The sequence below is a fragment of the Cervus elaphus genome, chromosome 15 (genome assembly GCF_910594005.1).
Source record: "Cervus elaphus chromosome 15, mCerEla1.1, whole genome shotgun sequence".
In the NCBI taxonomy this organism is placed as follows: Eukaryota; Metazoa; Chordata; class Mammalia; order Artiodactyla; family Cervidae; genus Cervus; species Cervus elaphus.
This window is the reverse complement of record NC_057829.1, coordinates 93,537,896-93,561,819: the sequence shown is the minus strand read 5'-3', so window position 1 is coordinate 93,561,819 and position 23,924 is coordinate 93,537,896. Positions and strand designations below refer to the sequence as shown.

The 23,924-nt window shown below is 52.8% G+C and overlaps 1 protein-coding gene and 1 pseudogene across 1 annotated transcript; both read left to right on the top strand.

The window, feature by feature from the left end:
- The first annotated feature begins 12,464 nt into the window (after positions 1-12,464).
- LOC122708570 lies at positions 12,465-13,834 on the top strand (annotated as a pseudogene).
- Positions 13,835-21,218: 7,384 nt separating this feature from the next.
- On the top strand, positions 21,219-23,720 carry SPRN (shadow of prion protein). The gene has a single exon (XM_043925219.1). The coding sequence runs from the start codon at positions 21,219-21,221 to the stop codon at positions 21,648-21,650; it is 432 nt and encodes a 143-aa protein (XP_043781154.1). The 3' UTR covers positions 21,651-23,720.
- Positions 23,721-23,924: the final 204 nt, after the last annotated feature.

The window sequence follows — 23,924 nt, the reverse complement described above, 5'->3', positions numbered from 1 at the left end:
GCAGGGCTGCTGGCACTCCGGCTCACAGCCCGGGCAGCGGAGGCACCTGCTTCAAGGCGGTGGGAAGGGTGTCCTCCTGGCGCCCTGGCTGCCACCACCAGCAGGGAGAGCCAAGCCAAGAGGCAGCCCTCTTGCTCTCAGATGCTTCTGCCCTCCCTCTGGCCTCCCTGGGGCTCAAGCCTGTAAGGACCCTCTTGCCAATTACGCAGGAGCAAGATCCTGGCCCCTGGCGCTGGGGAGGGGCCTGGGGGTGGTCCGCAGCGGCACCCAGCGTCCTGAGGGGCCTCCTTCCCTTGGGCTCTCCTGGGAGCCACTTCTTGCCCAGAGCCCCGCTGTGTGTGCTGCAGGGCCCAGCGCCTTGAGGGGCACAGCGGACCCCGGGCGCTCTTGGCAGATACTCCATATCTCAGTTTCCTCTCTGGAAACGGGTGATGATACCCCAGAGTTTGATAGCCACAGATAGCCCCACCTCCACCACTGCCCAAGCCTTCCAGGAATAGCCGCTCCAGCAAGACCCCAGCTGGCGAATGTTTGAAGCTCCCCGAGGCGGAGACCCCAGCCCAGCGAGGACAGGAGGAAACGGTGGCTGGAAGGAGGAGCCGCCGTGGACCAGGTGGGAGAGCCCACCCTGGGGCTCTGCGAGCATGAGTGTGGGGTGCACGTGGGATGTGTGGGGTCAGCCACAGACAGGCTGCGTGCTGTTAGTCGCCAGGGGCCTGAGTCCTGGAGGCAGGGACACCACTTCCAGGGGCAGGGGTCTGGGAGGTGGCAGGAGTGTGCGCCCACCCCCAGCCTGCCGCCCCCCCCGCCCGTTGGCACTTGGCAGGTGGGCACCAGCCAGAGGGGCTCTGATGGGACCACTGACCTTGGCCACCCATGCTCAGCCTCAAGTGTCATCCACCCTGGGGACTGCAGCACCACCACCACAGGCGTGCGTCTGTCCCTAAGCTTGTTCTGGAAGCTCATTAAAAGTTGGTGGCAGGCTCCCCGGGGTGGGAGCCTGGCCTCATCAACTGGCTCCATGAAGGGCTGCCACTTGTCTGGGGGAACAAGAGGGCCACTTTCTGTTTGCTTCAATAAACGAATTTTCCCAAATCTAACCACGCTTGAGGAGCTTGAAAGGTACAGAAGAAAGGCTTTTCAAAGCACAGATGAGTGTGAAGATGTGGTGTGTCACACGTGCCCACTCTTGTGTTTTTGTTCTCCCCCGTCCACTTTCAGGGCTCATGTTAGAGAAAACTGCTGAGTTCTTGTTTTTTCTTTTTTTTTTTAATTGAGGTAAATGGTTGACAAACAAACAGTTGTACATGTGTAATGGACATATCTTGATGAGTCTGGAGATAACCAGCCATCTGTGAAACATTCTCCATTGCCTCTAAAAGTCCCTGCGCCGTTTTGTTTTATGTGATGAAACATTCAACATACGATGCACCTCCTGCTTCATACCTTACACCACACATGGCCCAGTTCCTCAAGCTCACTGCCCTCTCTTCCCCCGACTACTCCAGGTCTGAAGATTGGACTTCCCATTCTTCTTATTACAACTAAAGCCCTTGGAAAGACACGTCAACCAGAAGTATTTGCCTATATTTCTGAATAATTTCCTTATAATAAAGAAGTGCACTTCAAATCCATAATCTCCACTGACAAGACCACTCAAGAGGTGACAAGGCCCAGCAGGGTTATCTCCAGAAAGGCCGGCCCTGATGCCGGGCTGGGTGCGCCCAGGTCCTCTGCAGGTCTGACCCCCGCTGTCGTCTGATGACCAGCGCCTTCTTCTCCATGATGGGGCCCTGGTCTCTCTCAGCTGCCCCTGCACTGGGGGTGAATGTGAGGCGGTGTGGAAGAAGATGAGGGCCTATGAACGTATCTCATTCTAGTGACCTGTAATAATGCAGACAAATGCTCCTGCAGAAACGTGTTTAAAAGAAGAGTGAAAACACTGACTTAGTGTTAGAATAGGGCTCGTCCTGACCGCATTCCAGCCGTGTTGCTGACGTGATGGAAATCAGACACCACACGAGGCACCAGAAGACACGCGGGTCTTTCACGGTGTCAGAACAGGGTCTGGGGTCTGGACCTCACCCAGTGGGGGCTGAGGGGGTGGTAATGGTTAGTAAAGAGCCGAGAGAGGAGGAGTTTGTGCAGACACTCTTCTTTTGTGGGAGCAGGGATCTGCCAGTATGGTTGGAACCCTGGAGTGGGGGGCAGGGAGGGTCCTGGAGCAAGGAGCTGAGGGGAGGGGTGGTCTTCTCGAGTTCAGTTGGGAAGGGAGGTGGCAGCTCCTCTGGGCTGATGTAGCCCTTGGGGGCACCAGAACTCCCAAGAAGACACCCCAGGACATCCTGGGGATGCATCAGGGTCCATAGAGGAGCCTGGGAAGACCAAGAAGGGGCCCAAGGGCCTTGTCCCACGGCCTTGTCCCACTGCCAGACCCAAAAACAGCACAAAGCTGGCTCCCAAGAACCCCCCCACATGTCCCTACCCCTCACTGCATCCTGAGTTGAGGAAGAAAAAATCGGATCATGCATAAGTTTCCTGTGGCTGCTGCAAAAAACTACCACTAAGTAGTGGTCTAGAGCTGGAGCAGTAGCAAAAAACCTGCCTGCCACAGCAGAAGATGTAAGAGACACATGTTCCATCCCTGGGTTGGGAAGATCCCTGCAGAAGGGCATGACAACCCACTCCAGTATTCTTGCCTGGAGAGTCCCAGGGACAGAGGAGTCTGGTGGGTTACAGTCCATAGGGTCGTAAAGACTCAGACATAACTAAAGCAACTTAGCACATATATACACACAAGTGGCCTAGAACAACACAAATTTGTTATCTTATGCTCTATACCTTAGAAGTTCCAGGCAGGTCTCTCTAGGCTAAATTCCAGGGACCAGAATGTCTGGTTCCCTCTGGAGGCTCTCGGGGAGACCGCTTTCCTCACCTCTTCCCTGAAGGCCGCTGCATTCCTGGGCTTGTGGCCCCTCCTCCTTTTCCAAAGCCAGTCCTTCAGCATCTCCCTGACACTGTTCTATAGTCATGTGTCCTCCGGCCCCCTCCTCCACCTTTAAGGACCCTGTGATGACGCTGGGCTCCCTCGGGCTGTCCAGGGACTCCCAGCTCTAACTGCCCTGTCCAGGTGCTGCAGCACTCTCAGTTTCCAGGAGGACGATGTGGACGCTGTCGGGGAGGGGGTCAGCTTCTGTGCTGACCACAGGCGGGATGTGGGCAGAACGCCCCGCGTGGCTGTCCTGTCCAGACAGTCTGCCTCCCAGGACAGTCTGCTCTGCAGCTCAAGGTGGTAGGAGGCCTCTCCTCATCTGACAGTCATCAGCAAAGTCAACGATTTGGAAATGTTTCCATCTGAACGCATTTTAAGGAGCAGTTGGAAACAAAGGAGAGCCACGTTTTACTTGTGACGGGCAACTGCAATGAGAATCTTTATTTTTAAGCAGTCATCCAAAAAATAATTCTGCTTATAATTGCTATTACATGTTTCCATAATACTGTATGATCATTGGTTTTATTTTTCAAAGTGATACTTAAGTTTGTGCTTTTTAGGGAATTTTAACTGCACAGAAGTATATACAAAGTCTAAGTCCCACTGTACTCCCCAGGAGTCACTGCTTAGAATAGTCTCATGAGGAACTTGCCCAACATTTTCATGGATGTGTTTTGTTTTATCACGATGTGCTCACACCACCTAAGACACGTTTCCAGGCCCTGTTCGTAACTTGCCTCTGTCTGCACCCCTGCCCAGGCAAGCGCCCTCCGCCTGAATCCCATCAGCGGGTGTGTGGGCTGCTTCCAATTTGTCTGATTGCAAACATGAAGTCCTGTGTGTGTCTCCTTGTAAAGTCATGTAAGACATGGACTCCTGGGTCAAAAATAATGATGCCACCACCTGCCCTCTGAAAGATTCTGCAGCACAGCATTTCTTTCCGATGCTGACATCCTGATAAAGTTGCTGAATAAACCACATTTCAATCAAGCCTGCCTGTTCTGTCAGATTCGCTCTCCTTCTCTAAAAGGAGTCACTGCTGAGTGTGCAGTATGAGAGCACAGCCAGACACACGGGAGGGGCGCCGGGAGAGGCTGGCAGTCAGCGGTGACGGCTGTGCCCGCTCCCCGGAGATGCGGAACGGTAGATAAAACTGGAAAGTGGCTGTTAAAAAGCTGCCAGAAATACTGTCAGTGCCTAGTGAGTGTACTCACCAGACACATGAACTTTAGCTAGAACTTCCTCCATGGACATGGAAAGTCCCTGAATATGCCCTGAAGTAGGCAAAATGTGAAAACACACAATAGAAGTTTTAAACGCAAAGGTGCTGAAACCATATGTAACTTGTGACAATATTGCTTTTGACTGTGTCTTTTAGGTTATTAATCATTGGGAATATTGATCACTAGAGTAATTGGTATGAATCTAGTGTGGGCAGATATCATCCACTTGAGTATGTTTGTGTATGTATGCGCTTCAGCTTTAGTTTAGTTTGAGGGAAATTCATTTTAAGTGAAGTAATTTATGGTGCGTTGGGGCAGACCTGCACATGTGTGTGTAAGACGGTCCGTCCATAACTGCGTCTGGTCCAGCCTGCCCCGACTGCAGGCGGTGTGCATGTATCATGACTGTCTCCACGTGGTACTTGAGTCAGACGTGTGCGTGTCTGTGTGTGACAGGGCGTGTGCACACCTCACCGCCTCAGTTGTCTGGGGACCTACCCTTCCCCTGGCTACTCAGGGCGCCCCCAGGAAAGCCCTCTACAGTCCAGGGTGACGCTGTCCATGGCAGCTCTGATGACCAGCGCCAACCGAGCACCTCCCAGCCACCTTCAAGGCCCCACGAACCCGGCAGGTCCCAGGACAACAAGGCTTCCATCTTGCCTCTGGGCACACCTGGGCTCCTGTGGCTCAGCTCACACCTGGGAGCCCACACCATGGTTGTCCCACACCCGGATTCCTCCCCAGTTTCTGAGCCTGGTTCTGACAGAGCCAAACTCTGGACCAGCCCACCTTACTCTGCTGATCTTCTGCCTGAGAACGTCAAAGAATTTGAACCTCACTCTATGACCTCCAGCTGCCTAAAGCCAGACATCTCCCTCAAAATGCCGTGTGGCTTAAGCAATGGCCAAGGATGAGGAGGCCGGGTTTCTTCCAGGCTGGGGGGTCTGGGCCTCCCCTCCCAGCCAGCCTCTCCCCTGGGACTTCCAGGCAGGGGTGGGGAGGGAGGGACAGAGGGAGAAGGACAGGAGGGAGGCCCATTGCCTTTGTGGACAGCAGCATATTAAAGACAAAATCTGGGGTCAGGCAGGCTCCAGCTGGTGAAGACGGAGCCTGGAAACCGCAAGTTTTACAAAGAAGTGAAAGACTCAGAACAGAAACCGATTAGAGCCAGTACTAAATATATGCTTGGACATAAAGGGCATCCATGCCTTAACTACTTATTCACAAGTATGATTTAAAATGGAACCTGGGAAACACAGTCAATCATTCAGAGAATGTTACATAGAACAGAGGAGCTGCGCAGATAACGGAGAACAGAAAGCACTCTTGAAATACTGGAAAACTGGTGTGGGATGAATGCCTACCTCAAACCATGCTCAACGATAAAGTCCAGATATAAAGTTTTGTAAAAGATGGAAGTTTTTGAAAATGAAAACACAGCATATCAGTTTATGGGATGTACAAGAAGCAATGTGCCTAAAGGGAAATACATAGGAGCAAACATCTACATTTTTAAAAGAAGAAAAATCTCTAACCAATAAAATTAAAACAGTAAGGAACCAGGAAAAAAAGAGCAAACCTAACTCAAAGTCAGTGGAAAGGAGAAAATAATGAAACTCAAGCTGATAAGTGAAACAGAGAACAGAAAACAACAGAGAGAATCAAATAAAACCAGAAGTCAGTTCTTCAAGAAGATCAACAAAGTCAACAAACCTTTAAACCTTTCCCTAAGGGGAAAACAGATGCAACCAACTCAATAAGAAATGAGAGTGGGGACATCACTATTGACCCCACAGAAATAAACAGGAAACAAGGGGGTGCTTTGAACAGGGCTGTGCCAGGGGATTAGAGGACCTAGAAGAGAGGGACAAATTCCTGGACACACAAATGCCAACACCAACTCAAAAAGAAATATAAAAAATAAACAGACGTACAACAGGTAAAGAAATGTAATCAGTAATTCAACTCCTCCTAACGGAGAAAAGCCCAGGACTAGACAGATGGCTTCACTAATTCTACCAGAAAGCTAACAAATAACCAACACCAACCCTTCTCAAAATTCTCCAAAAATCAGAAAGGGGGACACTTCCTAATGTGTTCTGTGAGGCCAGCATGACCATAAGATGGTCAGACAAAAACACCACAAGAAAACTCCACACCAATACCTACAAATACAGATGCAAAATCCTCAACACAATACAAGAAAACCAAATCCAATGGCATATTGAAAGGTTACGCACTGTGACCAGCGGGATTTATGCCAGGAATGCAAGGGTGATTCAATATAAAAATCAATATTTATACCACATTAATAGAATGAAGGAGTAAGGACACATAATCAACTCAATGCAGGAAAATATTTGACAAAATTCAATGTCTTTTCATGATAAAAATACTCAGAAGACTAGGGATAGAAAGGAACTTCATCAACGTGATAAAGTATGAAAAACCCACAGCTGACGTCATCACTGATGGTGGAGCGCTGCTGGGGGCAGGGCCACGTGACACAGCAGCCTTCTCGCTGCAGTTCAGCGCCGAGCCGCGAGCTCCAGCCGGAGCACCGAGGCACGTAAACAGAGAAAGGCGCCGACCCGGGACGAAGAACCAGCAGTGCCCTTGTTTCCAGACAGCAAGACTCGTTAGAAAACCCCAGAGTCTATACCCCCAAACTTACTGGAATTAATAACTAAATTCAGCAAAGTTTCAGAGTAAAAAATCAACATACAGAATCAACTGTGTTCCTGAAATAGCAATGAACAATTCAAAGTGGAAATTAAGAAAACAATTCCATTTATAATAGCACCCAAAAGAATAAACTATCTAGAAATAAATTTAACCAAGGAGGGAAAGGCTTACTGAAGACTACATTGTGAAGAAACATTGTGGAAAAATTAACAAAAATCTAAATAAATGGAAAAACATCCCATGTTCATGGATTAAATGACTTAATATTGTTAACATGGCAACACTACATCAAATGATCTATAGACTCAGTGAAACACCTATCAAAATCTAATGGCCTTTCTCTCAAAATTGGAAAAACTGATTCTAAATTAACATGGCATAGCAATGGGCTCCAAAAGCCGAAACAATCTTGAAAAAGAACAAAATTATATGACTCACACTTCCTGATTTCAAAACTTACAAAGCTATTACCCAAAACTGTGGGATTCACATAAGGACAGACTATAGACCAACAGAATAGACTTGACAGTTGAGAAGTAAACCCATACACCTATGGTCAATTGATTTTTGACAAGGGTATCAAGACCACTCAATGAGAAAAGAGTAGCCTCTCAACAAATCTCCATCTGCAGAAGAATGCAGTCCAACTCCCACCTCTCACAAGATACAAAAATGAATTCAAAATGGATCAAGAATGAAAACAGGAGAGTTAAAACTATAAAACCCTCAAAAGAAAACATGAGTAAATCTTGAGGACCTTGGATTTGGCAAAGGATTCTTAGATAAAACACCAAAAGCAAGAACAACAAAAGAAAAAAAATAGATGAATTGGAATTCATAAAAATCAAGAACTTTGTGCATCAAAGAACACTATCAAAAAAGCAAAACATACAAAATGGGATAAATATTGCAAATCATATCTCTAATAAGGGTCTTGTATGTAAACTACATAAAAAGCTCTTACAATTCAAAAACTAAAAGACAAATAATCCAATTGAAAATGAGCCAGGACTTGAATAGACATTTCTCCAAAGAAGATGTACAGATGGCCAATGTGGAAAGATGTTTTGTGTCATCAGTCACCAAGGAAATGCAAATCAAAACCACAATGAGATACCACTTCACACCCACTAGGGTGGCTATATATTTTTTAAAAACAGAAAATATCAAGTGTTGGTGAGAATGTAGAGAAATTGGAATGCTTGTACTTTTCTGATAAGAATATAAAATGGTGCAGCCTCTGTGGAAAATAATTCCGCATTTCTTCAAAAAGTTAAACATAAAATTCTCACGTGACCCAGCAATCCCACTTATAGATATATATCCAAGAGAACTGAAAACTGGTACTCAAGCAAGTATTTGTACACAAATGTCCATAGTAGCGCTGCTTACAACAGCGAAAAGGTACGAACAACCCTAAGAGATGGGCAGAGAAGGAGGAGGTGGTGTACACTCACAACAGCATGATTCAGTCATAAAAAGGAGCGAAGCACTGATTCAGGCCACAACACGGACGACCCTTGAGAACATCAGGCTAAACGAAAGAAGCCAGACACAAAATGCTACATACCATATTTCAAGCAGCAAATAATCAGAATAGTATCAGATTATAAACCAAAATATGAAATAAATGCCCATGAGTCTATACTGATATAAATGAATGATTGGATAAAGAAAGAAACAAGTAGAAAAGACAAATTTTCCATGAAGAAGAACTGCAAGTAACTTAACTCTATATCTGTCTCTCAAGGAGGGAGAGTATGACCCTTAAATGGGGGCTGATGTAATGACCTCCTTCCAGAGAGGACAGTGTGGATGCAGGAGGGTGATGTGACAGGAGAGGACTCATGGCCTCAGCCCCGTGGTCAAGGTCAACAGCAGTGACGGTCCTGCTGACGGTGTGGATCTAGACACAACGTGATGAGAAGGGCACTTTATCTCCGCAGTCTTCCTCCCAAAGACCCATAACCTCGGTTTAATCATGAGAAAAACATGAGACAAGCCCCAATTTGGGGACATCCTATCAAATAGATTACCAAACTCCTCAAAATTGTCCAAAAAAGTATGAGAAACCCACAGCCAAGTGGAACCTAAGGAAACATGACAACTAAATGTAATGTGATTCTGGATGGGACCCTGGTACAGAAAAAAAGACATTGGGTACAAACTAAGGAAATCCAAATAAAGTATGGACTTTGGTTGATAATGTATTATACTGGTTCATAAATTGTAACAAATGTACCCCCACACTAATACAAGATATTAGCATTAGGAGAAACTCTGTATGGAATGTATGAGAACTATCTTCGCAAATTTTCTATAAATCTAAAACTGTTCTAAAATAATTTTGAAAAATTAAGGACTTCTGTTCATCAAAAGTCATCTTAAAGAAACTGAGAAAAGCTATAAACTGGAAAAAATATATTTGCAAAACATTATAAAAATTATAACATACTGATGAAAGGAATCAAAGATGAACCAAAGAATAAAGAGATAGATCACGTTCATGGATTGGAAGACTCAATATTGTAAAGATGTTAATTCTCCCCAAACTGATCTAGATTATATTCAATTCCAATAGAAATTACAACAGAATACTTCATGAAATCAACGAGCTGAATCTAAAATTTATGGAAAGGCTAAGGAACTGAAAGAGCCAAAACTATTTTGAAAAACAAGAATAGTCAGAACATTCACACCAGCTGGTTTCAAACCTATAAAGCTGTCGTAATCAAGGCAGTGCAGAATCAGAGAGATGACAAACTTAGAGACAAACGGAACAGAACAGAACCCAGAAATAGACCTGTGGACACAGATAATTCGCCAACACAAGCCCATATTCTCAAGCATAAAATGAATCTCACAGGGCTCAGATTTATGCCCAGTGTGCTCTCTGATTACAAAGAAGTTAAAGTAAATCAATAACAAAAACATCTCCAGAAAATCTCCAAACATTTGAAAATTTTAAAACACTCTTCCAGATAACCATGGTCTACCCATATAATAGAACACACATCGTCAAAAACATGCTGACAGAAGTCAGACAGAGAGGGGATATTGGGTGGTTTCATTCTGTTACAGTCTAGAAAATAAGTAATCTGCGAAGAAAAGACTCAGAACAGTGTTGCCTCGAAGTGGGGGGGTGAAGGGTTGACTGGGAAGGAGCGTGCAGGGTGCTTCTACGGTGAAGGAAGTTTGTATCTTGAGGAGGTGCAGGTTCACGCATCTGTGCATTCATCAAAACTCATCAAACTTAGCATCTAAGGTCTGTGCACTTCACTGTGTAAATTACACCTCAATAAAGAAATTTAGAAGAGTGTATAAATAACACCTGCAAGTCAATAAGAATGTGGAGAGAAATGGGCAAAAGACACACACACACACACACACACACACTCATAGGCATCTCACAGAAGCAGAAACGCTCATTGATACTAACCATACCAAGAGCAGCAGAGAAAGACAATTCATAGTGCAACACTATTTTTACCCTCTCCACTCGCAGAGATTAGGAAATCCACCACACCATCTGTTGGAAAGGATGTAGTTCGATTGTAGGAGGGTAAGCCATACAGCCACTCTGAGGAGAGAACTTGGCATTTTCTTGTAAAGTTGCATGTGAAGTTCACCCCAAGCGCGCCCATTCGTAGGTGTAGCTCCAAGAGAAATTCTGGTGCGTGGTGCTCAGGAGCTGTGCACAAAGGACAAAACCACCAATTGTGATGCAGAGGCAGACGTGATAGAATGTTATTGCCCAGGTGTCAGAATGAATGCAGAACAGCTACCAAGAAGAGAAAGAATCTTAGTACAAAAAAGCAAGACCCAGAAGACAGCATGTAGCATAATACCCTTTGTCATAACATTTGAATACAAGCAAAACTAAGCAATATCTATAATTAAAATGCTTTAGGCAGCAGGGGAATCCCATGAATGGTCCCTGGAGAGGGAGGGGGAAGCTAGGGTCACTTAGTAGCCACTGTCTAGGTCTCGAGTTGAGACTAGGTTTACCATAGTTCCATTATTTTACAACTAAATGAATAAATAAATGCCGAGCATGGGAAGGAAATAAAATGAATGCTACTGTGTAGCATCCACTCCCCTTTGAACCCCAGGCGAGGGCCTTAAGGCTGAGAGCCGGCTCAGGATGGGCCTCACCAGGGCCAGGGCACCTGGAGGGCAGGCAGCAGGCCAGACTCTGTTCATCCCAAGGGGAAGGCGGGAAGCCCCCACACCTTACCTCATATTCCCTTCTTACATTCCCTCTGGGGACCCTGCAGATTGCTCTGAGAGTCCCACAGGGGTGAGAATTCTCAATTAAAGTCCTCCAGAAAGCCAGGGGGTGGCAAGGCTACTAATGAGCACCATAAAAGCCACCTGGCCACGAGGCAGGGGGACCCAGGGAGACCCGGAGTGCTTCTCCAGGCCCTGGCTGGAGAACTGCAGAAACGTGGAGGAGGCTGGAGGTAACAGCCTGGTCTTGAGGCAAAGGGCCTGGGGGTGCTAGGCAGGCAGATTTTCCGAGTGCCCCCAACACACACCGCCAAGCTGCTCGGCCCAGATAGCAGGGCTCCTGGGGCCCCAGCCCTGATGCCCTGGGTCCAGGCTGGCACCAACGCAGATTCTGCAGACCCTTTGCAGGCCCAGCCTCTTCTGCCACATCACTCATGGTCTCATGTCCCCAGAGACTGGGGCACAGCCCTCCATCTGCTCTGTTCCCCCCCTGCACCCCCACTAGCCCTGAGCCCTCCTGCAGCCCCTCCCCACAGGGCTGAGCATTGCTGCTATTGGGGGGGGGGTCTACGAGCCCTTTCGAGGTGAGCCAGGAGCACCCCAGTTCAGCCTCTGTGCAGCACAGGTAAACATAGGAGGAACAGGCTGAGGGTTTCCCAAGAATTCCACCTGCCCGCAGGAATCCCCTCCACCTCCAGAGGGGTTCTCTGGTCCTGCCAGTGAGGCGAGGGACTGAGGAGGCGTGGAAGCCCCAGAGGCCGGGAACCGGCTCTGCCCCAGCCTGCCACCTCCGACCGCCCACCTGTCCTTCAGACACCCAGCTCCTGGGTGTCCTGGCCCAAAAGTCCCAAACCACCCACCCCCTTAAAGGCTCTGAGTGGACTGCTTCCACCATCTCCCAAAGGCCACTTTCAAGCTCAGAAAACACAGGATACAGACCTCAGGCCAGCTCAAGACGGGTCCACGTGGGGAAACCAAGGTGGGGATGAACCTTCCCCCCCACCCCCAGCCCCAGGCCCACAAATCCGAGGCCCAGATTTTGCTCACCCCTGGAGATCCAGCTAACCTTCTGATGGAAGTGGTGTCCTTCCTGAGGATGAGGGGCCCACATGGAGAAGGCCAGGGAAGTGCCTGGACACACAGCTAAGACAGCACACCAAGCATGCAGAACAGGTCTTCTCCCCTGCGGTGTGCACACATGGACCTGTGTGTGAGTGTGCATGTACATGGGTGGGTGTGTGTACCTGAATGTGTGTGTGTGCATGCACCTGGGTGTGTGTGTGTACCTGAATGCGTGCACAGGTCCATGCACCTAGATATGTGTGTGCTTGTGCATGCACCTGGGCGGGGGGGGTGGTGGTGCAGGAGTGCACCTGGGTGTGTGCATGTGTGCATGCACCTAGATGTGTGTGCATGTGCCTGTGCCTGGGTATGTGTGTGTGCACGGGCACGCACACTCCCACATGTGGCTGTGTACGCGGCCCTGGGACAGGGAGCCGTGCACACCTGAGCACTTCCACGTGAGAGTGGACGTGAGAGGTGTGCTTGTGCCCACTGGTGTGCAGGCAGGCCCCCCTGCCAGGGGTTTGTTCAGGGTGAGGTGTGCGCTGGGTTAAGGGTATGGGTGTCAGTGCTGCAGCAACTTTGAGAAGGGGTTATGGTCCTCCCACCTAGCTCTCAGGACCCAGTCTCCCGCCCAGCACACATCACACCTGCCTCTCTCCACTGTTCCAAGGTGCTCAGAAGTGACCCCCCTGCCAAGAGGGCTATGAGCAACTCCACGAAGACGTCGGTGACAGAGTTCATCCTGCTGGGCTTCCCAGAGCTGTGCCACATGCAGGGGCTGCTGTTCGGGGCATTCCTCACCATATACACGGTGACCATCCTGGAGAACCTGGTCATTGTGGTCACTGTCAGAGCCAGCCGCCGACTGCACACGCCCATGTACTTCTTCCTGGCCAACCTGTCAGTGCTGGAGACCCTCTACACCTCAGTCACCATCCCCAAGCTGCTGGCTGGCCTCTTGGCCTCAGCAAGGACGATCTCCTTCTCAGGCTGCCTCACCCAACTCTTTGTCTTCCTCTCCCTTGGCTCCTCCGAGTGCTTCCTCCTGGCCACCATGGCCTATGACCGGTACCTGGCCATCTGTCGCCCCCTGCGCTACCCAGCCATCATGGACTCGGGGCTCTGCCTGCGCCTGGCCCTCAGCGCCTGGCTGGGTGGCTTCCTGGCCTCCTGCGTGTCCACAGCTCTCATCTCCCGCCTCAGGTTCTGCGGCCCCAACGTCCTCAACCACTTTTTCTGTGACATCTCACCCCTGCTGCAGCTCTCCTGCTCTGACACCACCACCATCGAAGTGCTGGACTTCGTGGCAGCCCTAGCTGTGCTCGCCACCTCCCTGCTGGCGACCGTGATCTCCTACACCCACATCGTGGCCACGGTGCTGAGGATCCCAGGAAGGGCTGGCCGCCAGAAGGCCTTCTCCACCTGTGCTTCCCACCTGACCGTGGTGGCCCTCTTCTACAGCACCACCACCTTCATGTACGCCCGGCCTCAGGCCATCCGCTCCTTTGACCTCAACAAACTGGTGTCCGTGGTCTACTCCGTTGTGACCCCACTGCTCAACCCCATCATCTACTGCCTCCGGAACCGTGACATCCACGAGGCCCTGGGCAAACTCCACCGGGCTCCTGGCCTCTCCTAGCACCAGCAGCAGGAGGAGGAACTTCAAACCCTCCCCACCCTGTCATCTGCTCACCGCCACCAGCCCACGCACCAGGTGGGCCCCAGCTCTCTCCCACCAGCGCAGCCAGCGAGCTCCTCTCCTCCCCCCTCACCCTGAGACACAGGAGCAGCAGCCAAACGCCAAAGGCGCCAGCTGCTGCTCTCAGGGAACTTCAGCACCAGAGCCGGGGACAGCTCCTCAGCCCAGGGTGAGCTGGGCTCCCGGCTCTCGGATGCATTTTAAAATTGCTCTCTGGTTCTTCTCACAATTTCGCTCTTCTCCATCACATTCCTGGTCTTGTTTCTCTCCTTGCACGTGTACAGGTCCTTGCATTCTGTCCGTGACCTGCTTTCTGCACTGGGCTGTCTTCTGTCTAGACTGCTTTGTCACCATGGTGTCTGCGAGCTCTTATCCGGCACGTGAATCCCTCTTCTTTGAACTGCTTTTTCAAAATTTGTTTAAATTTGACTTTTATCCTTTTGTGTGAGCCCCTGAGTTCCTTAGCTTGCTTGGGCTGCCATAACAAAGCACCACAGGGACGTCTCTGGCAGTCCAAAGGCAGGCTCTGTGCTTCAGTCCTTGGTTGGGGATCCAAGATTCCACAAGCTATAAGGCACAGGGAAAAAACAGTACCACGGACAGGCTGGCTTAGACACCAGAAACTCATTTTCTCACAATTCTGGAGCCTGGAATCTGAGATAAGGTGTCAGCAGGGTTGGTTTCCTCTGAGGCCCGTGTCCATGGCTGGTACCCAGCCATCCTCACGTGGTCATCCCCGGGTGCATGTCTGTGACCCAATCTCCTCTTATCTCCGCTTATAAAGACACAAGTCACACTGGGTCAGGACCACCCTGATGACTTCATTTAACCTTTTCTCGCCTTTATAAAGATCCATCTCCAAATATAATCACATTCTTAGGTGCTGGGGACAGGACTTCAAAACATGAACCGTGGGGCCACAATTCAGTCAGCAGTAGGTTGCTTTAAGAACTGCTGAGGTCCTCACTGGAGCTGCACGGGCTTAGGGGTGAGCGTGCGGGAGGCCCAGGCGCGGCGCCCAGCTGCGCTGCCTCTTTCTCCCCTGTTTATGCAGGTCTTCCTTTATGTTCCTGAATGATCTGTTTGTTTTTGCCATAAGGATCCTTTGCGTTCTGGGAGGTTTTTTATAGAGTGCACTGTTACTCTGGATGGCATTTTATTTTCTACTATTTCTTGTTTCGGTAGAGACTTTCTGTTTTATCTGCCATCAGACACTCATGCGGCTGCAGTCATAAAATGTGCAGGTAGCAATCTCTTGAACCAACGGGGACAAGCAGTCAAGCTGTGGGCACTGCAGGGCCAGCAGAGCGGCCCCACTGAGGATCCCAGACCCAGAACGCCCCTCCCCACCTTCCACCTACCCTCTGGCCTGCGTGTCCAGCCTGCAGTCCTCAGAGGGCAGCAGCAGCTCCCAGCAGCTCCCAGCACCAAGGCCACAGTCCCGAGTGGGGGAAGGGGAGGGGAGACGCGCAGGCTCTGCTGGCCCCTCCTTGGGGAGCAGAGCCCCGCCCAGCACCCTCAGAGCACACTCTGGTTCCCCAGCTCTGCCCAGTAGAGGATTCCCCAGTTCAAGGCATTGGGAGTAAGCGGTCACCCACAGAGTGCACAGCTTCTTCAGGGCACGGCTGTCTCCTGGGCTCAGGCCTGTGATCAAAAGAAGTGGTGATGGTAGGAAGCGTTCCTCGCTCATATTTTTTGACAAAACATATTTAAAGGCTCTCCACTAAATATGAAATCTGCTGAGGGTTTATCTGAAATACAGCTTTAATCAAGTTTAAAAAGTCATTTCTATGGCTAGGTTTCTTGGCCTTTTTCCCCACAAATGAATGTTGATGGAAATCAAATCAAATCACATAACAATATGTAAGTGTATCAAATCAACGTGTTGGACATCTTAAATTTACAAAATGTTACGTGTCAGTTCCACTCAGTTCAGTCGCTCAGTCGTGTCTGACTCTTTACGACCCCGTGAACCGCAGCACGCCAGGCTTCCCTGTCCATCACCAACTTCCAGAGTCCACCCAAACCCATTCCATTGAGTCGGTGATGCCACCCAACCATCTCATCCTCTGTCCTCCCCTTCTCCTCCTGCCCTCAATCTTTCCCAGCATCAGGGTCTTTTCAAATGAACCAACTCTTCACACCAGGTGACCAAAATATTGGAGTTTCAGCTTCAACATCAGTCCTTCCAATGAACATCCAGGACTGATCTCCTTTAGGATGGACTGGTTGGATCTCCTTGCAGTCCAAGGGACTCTCAAGACTCTTCTCCAACACCACAGTTTAAAGCATCAATTCTTCTGCACTCAGCTTTCTTTATAGTCCAACTCTCGCATCCATACATGACCACTGGAAAACCATAGCCTTGACTAGACGGACCTTTGGTGGCAAAGTAATGTCTCTGCTTTTTAATATGCTGTCTAGGTTGGTCATAACTTTCCTTCCAAAGAGTATCTTTTAATTTCATGGCTGCAATCACCATCTGCAGTGATTTTGGAGCCCAAAAAAATAAAGTCAGCCACTGTTTCCATTGTTTCCTCATCTATTTCCCATGAAGTGATGGGACCAAATGCCCTGATCTTAGTTTCCTGAATTTTGAGCTTTAAGCCAACTTTTTCACTCTCCTCTTTCACTTTCATCAAGAGGCTCTTTAGTTCTTCTTCACTTTTTTACATGTCAAATATATTTCAATTTTTAAAAAAGACATTTAAAAATTAAGAAAATGCTCTTTTTTGCTCAGGCCTTTGGCACATTTTCATCCTGCTGGGAAGCTCCAAGCCACTGATGAGACCAGAAGGCGCCTGATAAGCAGGACCAGAAAACGCAGGGCGCAGCGGGGGCCGCCCTCACCGAGCTCCTGCACAAGGGAGCTGCGCCCCGGAAGGCGGGGCTGAAGTCCAACAGCCAGATTCTGCCTTCAGGATGCGTGTCAGGGTTCAGTTAACGAAGAATCGCAAAAGAACTCAGCTTTTATACTTCATGGTGGTTGTTTGATTTTATTGAGGAAAACGATGAGGGGCTGGTTGCTAGATTTCGTCACAAAGGTCATGCTGTTGGTGACATTACTGGAGTCGGCTTGAAAGTCATCAAATAGCCAACATCTCTCTTTTGGCCTTAACTCAACATTCAAAGGAGACGGCGATGGCACCCCACTCCAGTGCTCTTGCCTGGACAATCCCATGGACGGAGGAGCCTGGTGGGCTGCAGTCCATGGGGTCGCTAAGAGTCAGACACGACTGAGCGACTTCACTTTCACTTTTCACTTTAATGCATTGGAGAAGGAAACAGCAACCCACTCCAGTGTTTTTGCCTGGAGAATCCTAGGGACGGCGAACCTGGTGGGCTGCCATCTACGGGGTCACACAGTCGAACACGACAGAAGCAACTTAGCAGCAGCAGCAACATTCAAAAAACTAAGATCATGGCATCCGGTCCCATCACTTTATGGCAAATAGATGGGGAAACAATGGAAATATTTAGAGACTTTATTTTCTTGGGCTCCAAAATCACTGCAAACAGTGAGTGCAGCCATAAAATTAAAAGATGCTTGCTTCTTGGAAGAAAAGCTATGACAAATCTAGACAGCATATTAAAAAGCAGAAACATTATTTTGCTGACAAAGGTGCATATAGTCAAAGCTATGCTTTTTCCAGTAGTCATGTATGGATGTGAGAGTTGGACTGTAAAGGAAGCTGAGTGCTAAAGAATTGATTCTTTTGAACTGTGGTGTTGGAAAAGAGTCTTGAGAGTCCCTTGGACTGCAAGGAAATCAAACCAGTCAATCCTAAAAAAAAAAATCAATCCTGAATATTCATTAGAAGGACTGATGCTGAAGCTCCAATACTTAGGCCACCTGATGCAAAGAACTGACTCACTGGAAAAGACCCTAATGCTGGAAAAGACTGAAGGCAGGAGGAGAAGGGGGCAACCGAGGATGAGATGGTTGGATGGCATCACTGACTCAATGGACATGAGTCTGAACAAGTTCTGGGAGATGATGAAGGACAGGGAGGCCTGGCGTGCTGCAGTCCATGGCGTGGCAGTCACACACGACTGAGCGACTGAACATCAAAAACAAAAGGAAGAAGAAAGGACCAGGATCCTATGTTGATAGTGAAGGCACGATAGTAATACATTTTCATAGTCAAAAAACCCAAAAAACCAAACATAAGAGAAGTGAAATGTGCTGTCTTCTTTTTCTGAGAAAATCATGAGTGCTTCTCTCCCTTTGTGCAGCAATAGGTAAAGTGTGTCCACAGACAAAGCCGCCTGGACCTGAGCAGTAGTGACCTGCTTTTAATGCACTGTTGGGCTCAGTGGCTAATATTTGTTTTTATGTTTTGGTTTTTTGGCCATGAGGCATGTGGGATCCCAGGTCCCCAAATAAGGGTCAAAACTTCACCCCTGCATTGAAATGCAGTCTTCCCACCAGGGAAGTCCCAGTGGCTAGTATTTTATTTGAATTTTTCATGTTAATATTTAAACATAAAATAGTCTAAATTTTTTCCTGTGCTTCCCTCACATCTCTTAACAAAAAAGGCTTAGGGCCTTGTGAAAGGGTTCATTAGCCTCACTCCACGGCTCCTCTTACAGAGTGCCCTTGACTCTCCTCCTCCGAAGCAGGGGTCCGTCAGACTCAGAGTCCAAAACTATGCCCTTTCTCTTATATCTGCCGTCTTGTTGCTGTTCATCCAAAAAAATGTCTTCACTTTGTAATTCAGTTCTCCTGTTGGCTTTTTGCAGCCTTGTTTTCTTACTTAGTCTTACTTAGTCTCAACTTTTGTCACAGCATCCTGTTCTTATACAAACACAGTATCTCCCCGTCTTTCTGAGCCTATGGATTATTTTTGCTTTTTTAGGTTTTTCTCTAATTCCTCAAACTTCTTGAGCCTTTTCTCCCTTTTCTCTGCTGTGGTCTTTATTGTGTTGCAGACTTTCCTTGCCGGCTGCCATTTAGGCTTTCACACGACGGCTGTCTGGGAGGTGCCGGGCAGGACCCTTGAGCACAAGGGGGCAGGGATGTCCCTGCACTGGGGGCCCTCCGAGTGCAGGTGACAGAGAAGGCCAGCTGCGACACTGGCCAACGCGGGAGGCCGAGGGTCACGGGACCTTCACTGCCTCCGGGCCCACCCGCCCACTGCGCTCCAGGCTCCAAGCCGTGGAGCCATGTGAGCAACTGCCCCTGACTGGCGGTGCCCCAGGAGAGGGGCCAGGCCCGGGCCGGCCCTGGGAAGCAGGTCCCTACGGCCAGGAAGGCGTGTCACGCCTGCTCCCAGGGCCGGGAGGGGGCAGTCACAGTCAGACCCCATGGGCGAAAATAAGACAAGGTGGGCTCCCAGGGGACACACCGGAGTGGGGGAAGGGCGCTGAGAGGCCACAGCTGTGTCCGTCCCCGCAGGCCCCACGCGGCATCCTGATCTCGGATGAAGTGCCCTTGTTTCCTGGAAGTGAGCAACTCGCTGCAGCTGTTCTGTGCGTGGGACCCGGGAGTCCACCAGAGGATGCGAGCTGTGGACGAGCCCCGCCCCTCCCACCACATCGCCACAGCAGCCCGAGGCCTGGGGCCAGCAGGCAGCTCTCAGCCGCGGCCCTTCTGGCCCAGGTGGCATTTGAAACCAACAGGACCTGAGCCTGCCCAGGACAGCGTGGGACGCGGCTGAGCCTTCAAGGACCACGAGGATCTGATGGAAGTGTAGAGAGATGGTGTCACAGAGGCGCTCTGCATCCCGGGGCGGGGGGAGCGCTGTGTGAGAGGGCGGGTGTCCCCAGGGGGAGCAGCTCCCCGGGGGGAGGCCTAGAGTCTGGGGTTGGGAGCGGGCGGGGAGGAGACTCGAGGACAGACAAACTTTGGGAAGCAAGTCGGAGCCAGGCCCAGGGGTCCAATCCGACGGGACCTGGAGGCCCGCTAGCTGGAGCAGTCGGGTTACAGGTGGTGGGGCCGCCTGCAGGGCCCTGGAGGAACCTGAGCAGTAGCCCCTGGAGGCGGGAAGAGGGGTCCCGGCGCCCTTTTCCCAGGCCTGGAAGGGTGCCTGCTAGGGCCGGTGCTGCTCAGGGTCTGGGACGCCCTGGAGCCCTGGCGAGCTGTCCTCTCCTCTCTGGAGAGGAGCCCGTGTGGACACACCCCCCAGAAACGGACGGAAAGAGGAACTGGAGAGGGTGTGGGGGAGATGGGGCTTGGAGTGGCGGGGGACGGAGTGTGCGAAGTTGGGGGGAGGACGGATGCGGTGGAGCTGGGGGTGCGAGGTGCTGAAGACAGCGGAGCTGACTGGTATCGGGGGACCAGTCAGGATGAGGGTGCGCAAGGGATGGAGGACCGGGCAGCGAGTGAGGGGGTGCTGGGCAGACGGGGGCTGCGCCTGCGAAGGCCCGCCCCTATCCCCTCCCGCCCTTCCGGGGGATGAGCCTCCGCGTCTGCCCGCCCCACGCCGAGGGCGGAGGCCGCACGCACGTCCCCGCTCCGCTCGGCGCCCGCGGGGTCTCCGCCACAGCCCCCATCCGCTCGGGCCGCAGTCCTCGGAGTCGCCGCGGTTCTGCCCGAGGCCCGCGGCTGGTAAGGCTGGGGGGTGGGGATGGGGGTGGGGGTGTGTCTGAGGCCGGGAGGCGGATGGAGCCGCCGCCCGGGGGTCGCCTCTGGTCCCGCGCCCAGCTGCGAGCCAGGCGGTAGCGGGAGGGGTGAGCGCGAGGCAGAGCGGGCGGGAGGGGGCGCCAGACTGGACCCCTCCCGCGGGGTGGGGCTCGCAGCCCGTCTCCGGCCCCGGAGCCCCGGGAGGGGCCTGGGGGAGCCGACCGAGGCTCCCTGCTGGCCCCTCTCCAGACTCTCACCTGCTTCCTTCGGGCGTCGGACCTGGAAACGCAGCCTCACCCCAGTGGCCGGTGGGCCTGCCAGCCCTGGAGGCCCGAGGTGGTCCTTCCGGAGCGGCCCACACATGGAACCCCCTCCCCAGGCCTGAGCGCCCTCAACCGCAGGGGGCTCACAAGCCCCATTCTCTGCCCCGACTCCACTCCCCACACAGAATAACCCCACGGCAGAACCCTCACCCCCAACCGCCCCTTCCCGGCTATTGAACAAGACCCCCATCCCCGCCCCAGGCCCCAGGCCCTCATCCTCAGGCAGGCCTCCCCCCAACCCACTCCCCACTCCTCCAGCAGTCGAGGCCCCCAGGTACCACCCAATGCTGAGCCCGGCCCTGACCCTTGAGCCCCCGGTGCCCAGGCCCCGAACGCCGCCCCGCCTCCCCGAGTCCCCGGTCCCCAGCTCCTGAGCACCCCGTCCTCACAGCAGCTGAGGCCCCCTCCTCCGTCCTGCAGGTTCTGCTCCAGGAACATGAACTGGGCGGCCGCCGTGTGCTGGGCTCTGCTGCTAGCGGCCACCTTCCTCTGCGACGGCAGTGCAGCCAAGGGTGGCCGCGGTGGGGCCCGTGGCAGCGCCCGAGGTGGGCGCGGGGCCTCGAGGGTGCGTGTGAGGCCAGCGCCCCGCTACGCGGGCTCCTCGATGCGCGTGGCCGCGGGGGCGGCGGCGGGGGCGGCAGCGGGGGCAGCCGCAGGCCTGGCAGCAGGCTCCAGCTGGAGGAGGGCCACGGGGCCGGCGGAGCTCGGCCCAGAGGATGCGGAGGACGGGGCACCTGGTGGCAACGGGACGGAGCGAAGCGTCTACAGCTACTGGGCGTGGACCTCGGGCGCGGGGCCCACAGGCCACAGGCACCTCTGCCCGCTGCTGGGTGGAACCCTGGGCGCCCTGCGGCTGCTGCGGCCCTAGGCTGGGCTGGGCGCTTCCGGCCAGAGCTGCCCCCAGCCTGTGCCCTCCTCCCAGGCCCCGCAGCCACCTTAGAGGCTACCCAGCCCTGATCGCCCCTTCCCTCCCCTGCCCACAGCCAGGAGCCTAGAGCAGCAGCGTCGGCAGCTCTGGCCGGTCTGCCCAGAGCTGCGACACCTCCCGCCCGACCCCCTCCCCACCTCACGCCCTCCCAGGGGGCCGGCGCCCAGCAGCTCCAGAATACCCTGCCTCCCGGCTGGGGTTAGAGTCCCCCCTGAGCCAGGACAGGAGGTGTCCTGCTGTGCCTGCACTGGTCCACGCTGGCCGGCGCCCACCACTCCACAGGCTGTTCAGGTCACCCCAGCTCCTCTGAGCCCACCCTGGACACTTGAGAGCTGTGGGCGGTGCTGACCACTGGGCAGGGAGGCGGACCCTCAGGCTGGGCTGGTTCTGCCACAGCCGAGGACCTGGTGCCCCCCGTCCCCCCACAGAGGCAGCCCCAGGGACTGAAGGACTTGAGGAAAAGCGCTGATCACACATCCAGAAAGGAGAGAGGTACGTCTGTGGATCTGTGAGCCCAACATGGCCCGTTCTCTGGACACTCCCAGAACACCCTCACCCAGGGCCTGCCCAGAGCCTTGCCCTGCCTGTGGACCCAGGGGCCACAGCCTTCTCTGGGCAGACATTGCAAGACCCACTGCTGGGGGAGCCAGGGGAATACAGCCCACAGCAGCCTCCGAAGACGCAAGGTTTGCCTCCGGCTCCCAACGCCCAGGGTGAGGCAGTCGTGCCTCTCAGGTGCCTTTCCCTCCAGCTGCCGACCTGCTCCACAGGCGTGGGCCCAGCCTGGGCCCAGGCTCGCCCACCCGTCCTCTGGCTAGAGGAGCCCCTGGGCCTCGCAGGATGGCTCCAGCCTGGCTCCTGGTCGGTCGGGCACTGCTGCAGGTGCCAGAGCCTCGCGAGCCACAGGCCTGCCTCCAGAATCTGCCCTCGCCTGCCCCACGCCGCGAGGCCTGTGCTCAGCTGACGGATGCGTGTCCAGACCAGCATCTCCAGGAGCCCTGCCGCCTCTGCCTTCCCAGCTGGCCCTCGGCTCTGGTTGCAGTCAGGGTCTCAAATTATCCACAGGGCCTGGACCAAGCATTTCTCTCCAAAGACCCAGGCGCCAAGCTACAGGACACAGCTCCCTGGAGCCTCCTGTGTCCACACTGCCAGCATTCTTGGGTGCGGCGCCCAGATGCCCTCATCCTCCCAGACTGAGCTCCAGGCTCCGCAAGACCAGCGGGGGGTGGCTGAGCCCAAGCCAGGGTCGCAGAGGCAATGTTTGAAAGTCTTAAACAGGAGGGCCCATCAAGGCAGCTCCTTGGTGACTCAGTTCTCCCTGACGGGCCAGGCTGAGCTGTGCTCAGCCTCAGACACCCAGGACACAGACTCCGGCTGGTCCAGACCCTCTTCTGCCTCTGCAGCGTGCACCGCTAACAATGGACGTGCTGGAAATACCACTCATGTCAAATGATTCCACTCCACAACCCAACTTCAGGAGGGTTTGGCATGTGCAGCCACACATCCCTGAACACTTCCCACCCAACGGGGCAGGGTTCCAGCAAGAAGCAGGCGGCGCTCAGGGTGGACAGCCTCAGGAGAACTGGTGAGTGTGCTGGGAGGGGGCGCAGCAGGACCTAGAGGGCCGCCTACAGGAAGAGGCTCCGGGAAGGTCGCACCACCACTGGACACAGAAGAGCTGGAGCTGTGACCAGATGCACGCCCACGCTCAACACCCTTCCCTCCCCGCCCTCTTCCAGAAGTGCAGGCTGTGGTGGTGACCTTCCTGCCCCTCAGGTGTGAGCACAGCTACGCCGGGCACCATCTCATTAGCTGGAAGGTGCTCAGAGGCGGCAGGAAGGCCTGAGGTCTCCACTGACCGCCCTGGTTTGTGCACAAGCTGGGCTGTGAGCAGATCGGCCCTGGGCACCAAGGGGATGGGGCTGCTGGATTCTGCCAAGGCTTCTCGGGACCTCCTGTGTGTGCGTGTGTGTGTGCACGCTTCAGTGGTGAAATAAACTCTGCTGCCAACCAGACCATCCTTATTGCAGGACCAGGACACTCAGGAAGCTGACGCACGAGCCCTTGGGTGCTGAGAAGTTCGTGTTGTTTTTCTTGGCAAGGGACCCGCAGGTCTGCACAGTAAGAGGGCCGACCCCGCAGCCTCCTGTGTCCACGCTGCAGGCATTCTTGGGTGCGGCGCCCAGATGCCCTCATCCTCACAGACAGAGCTCC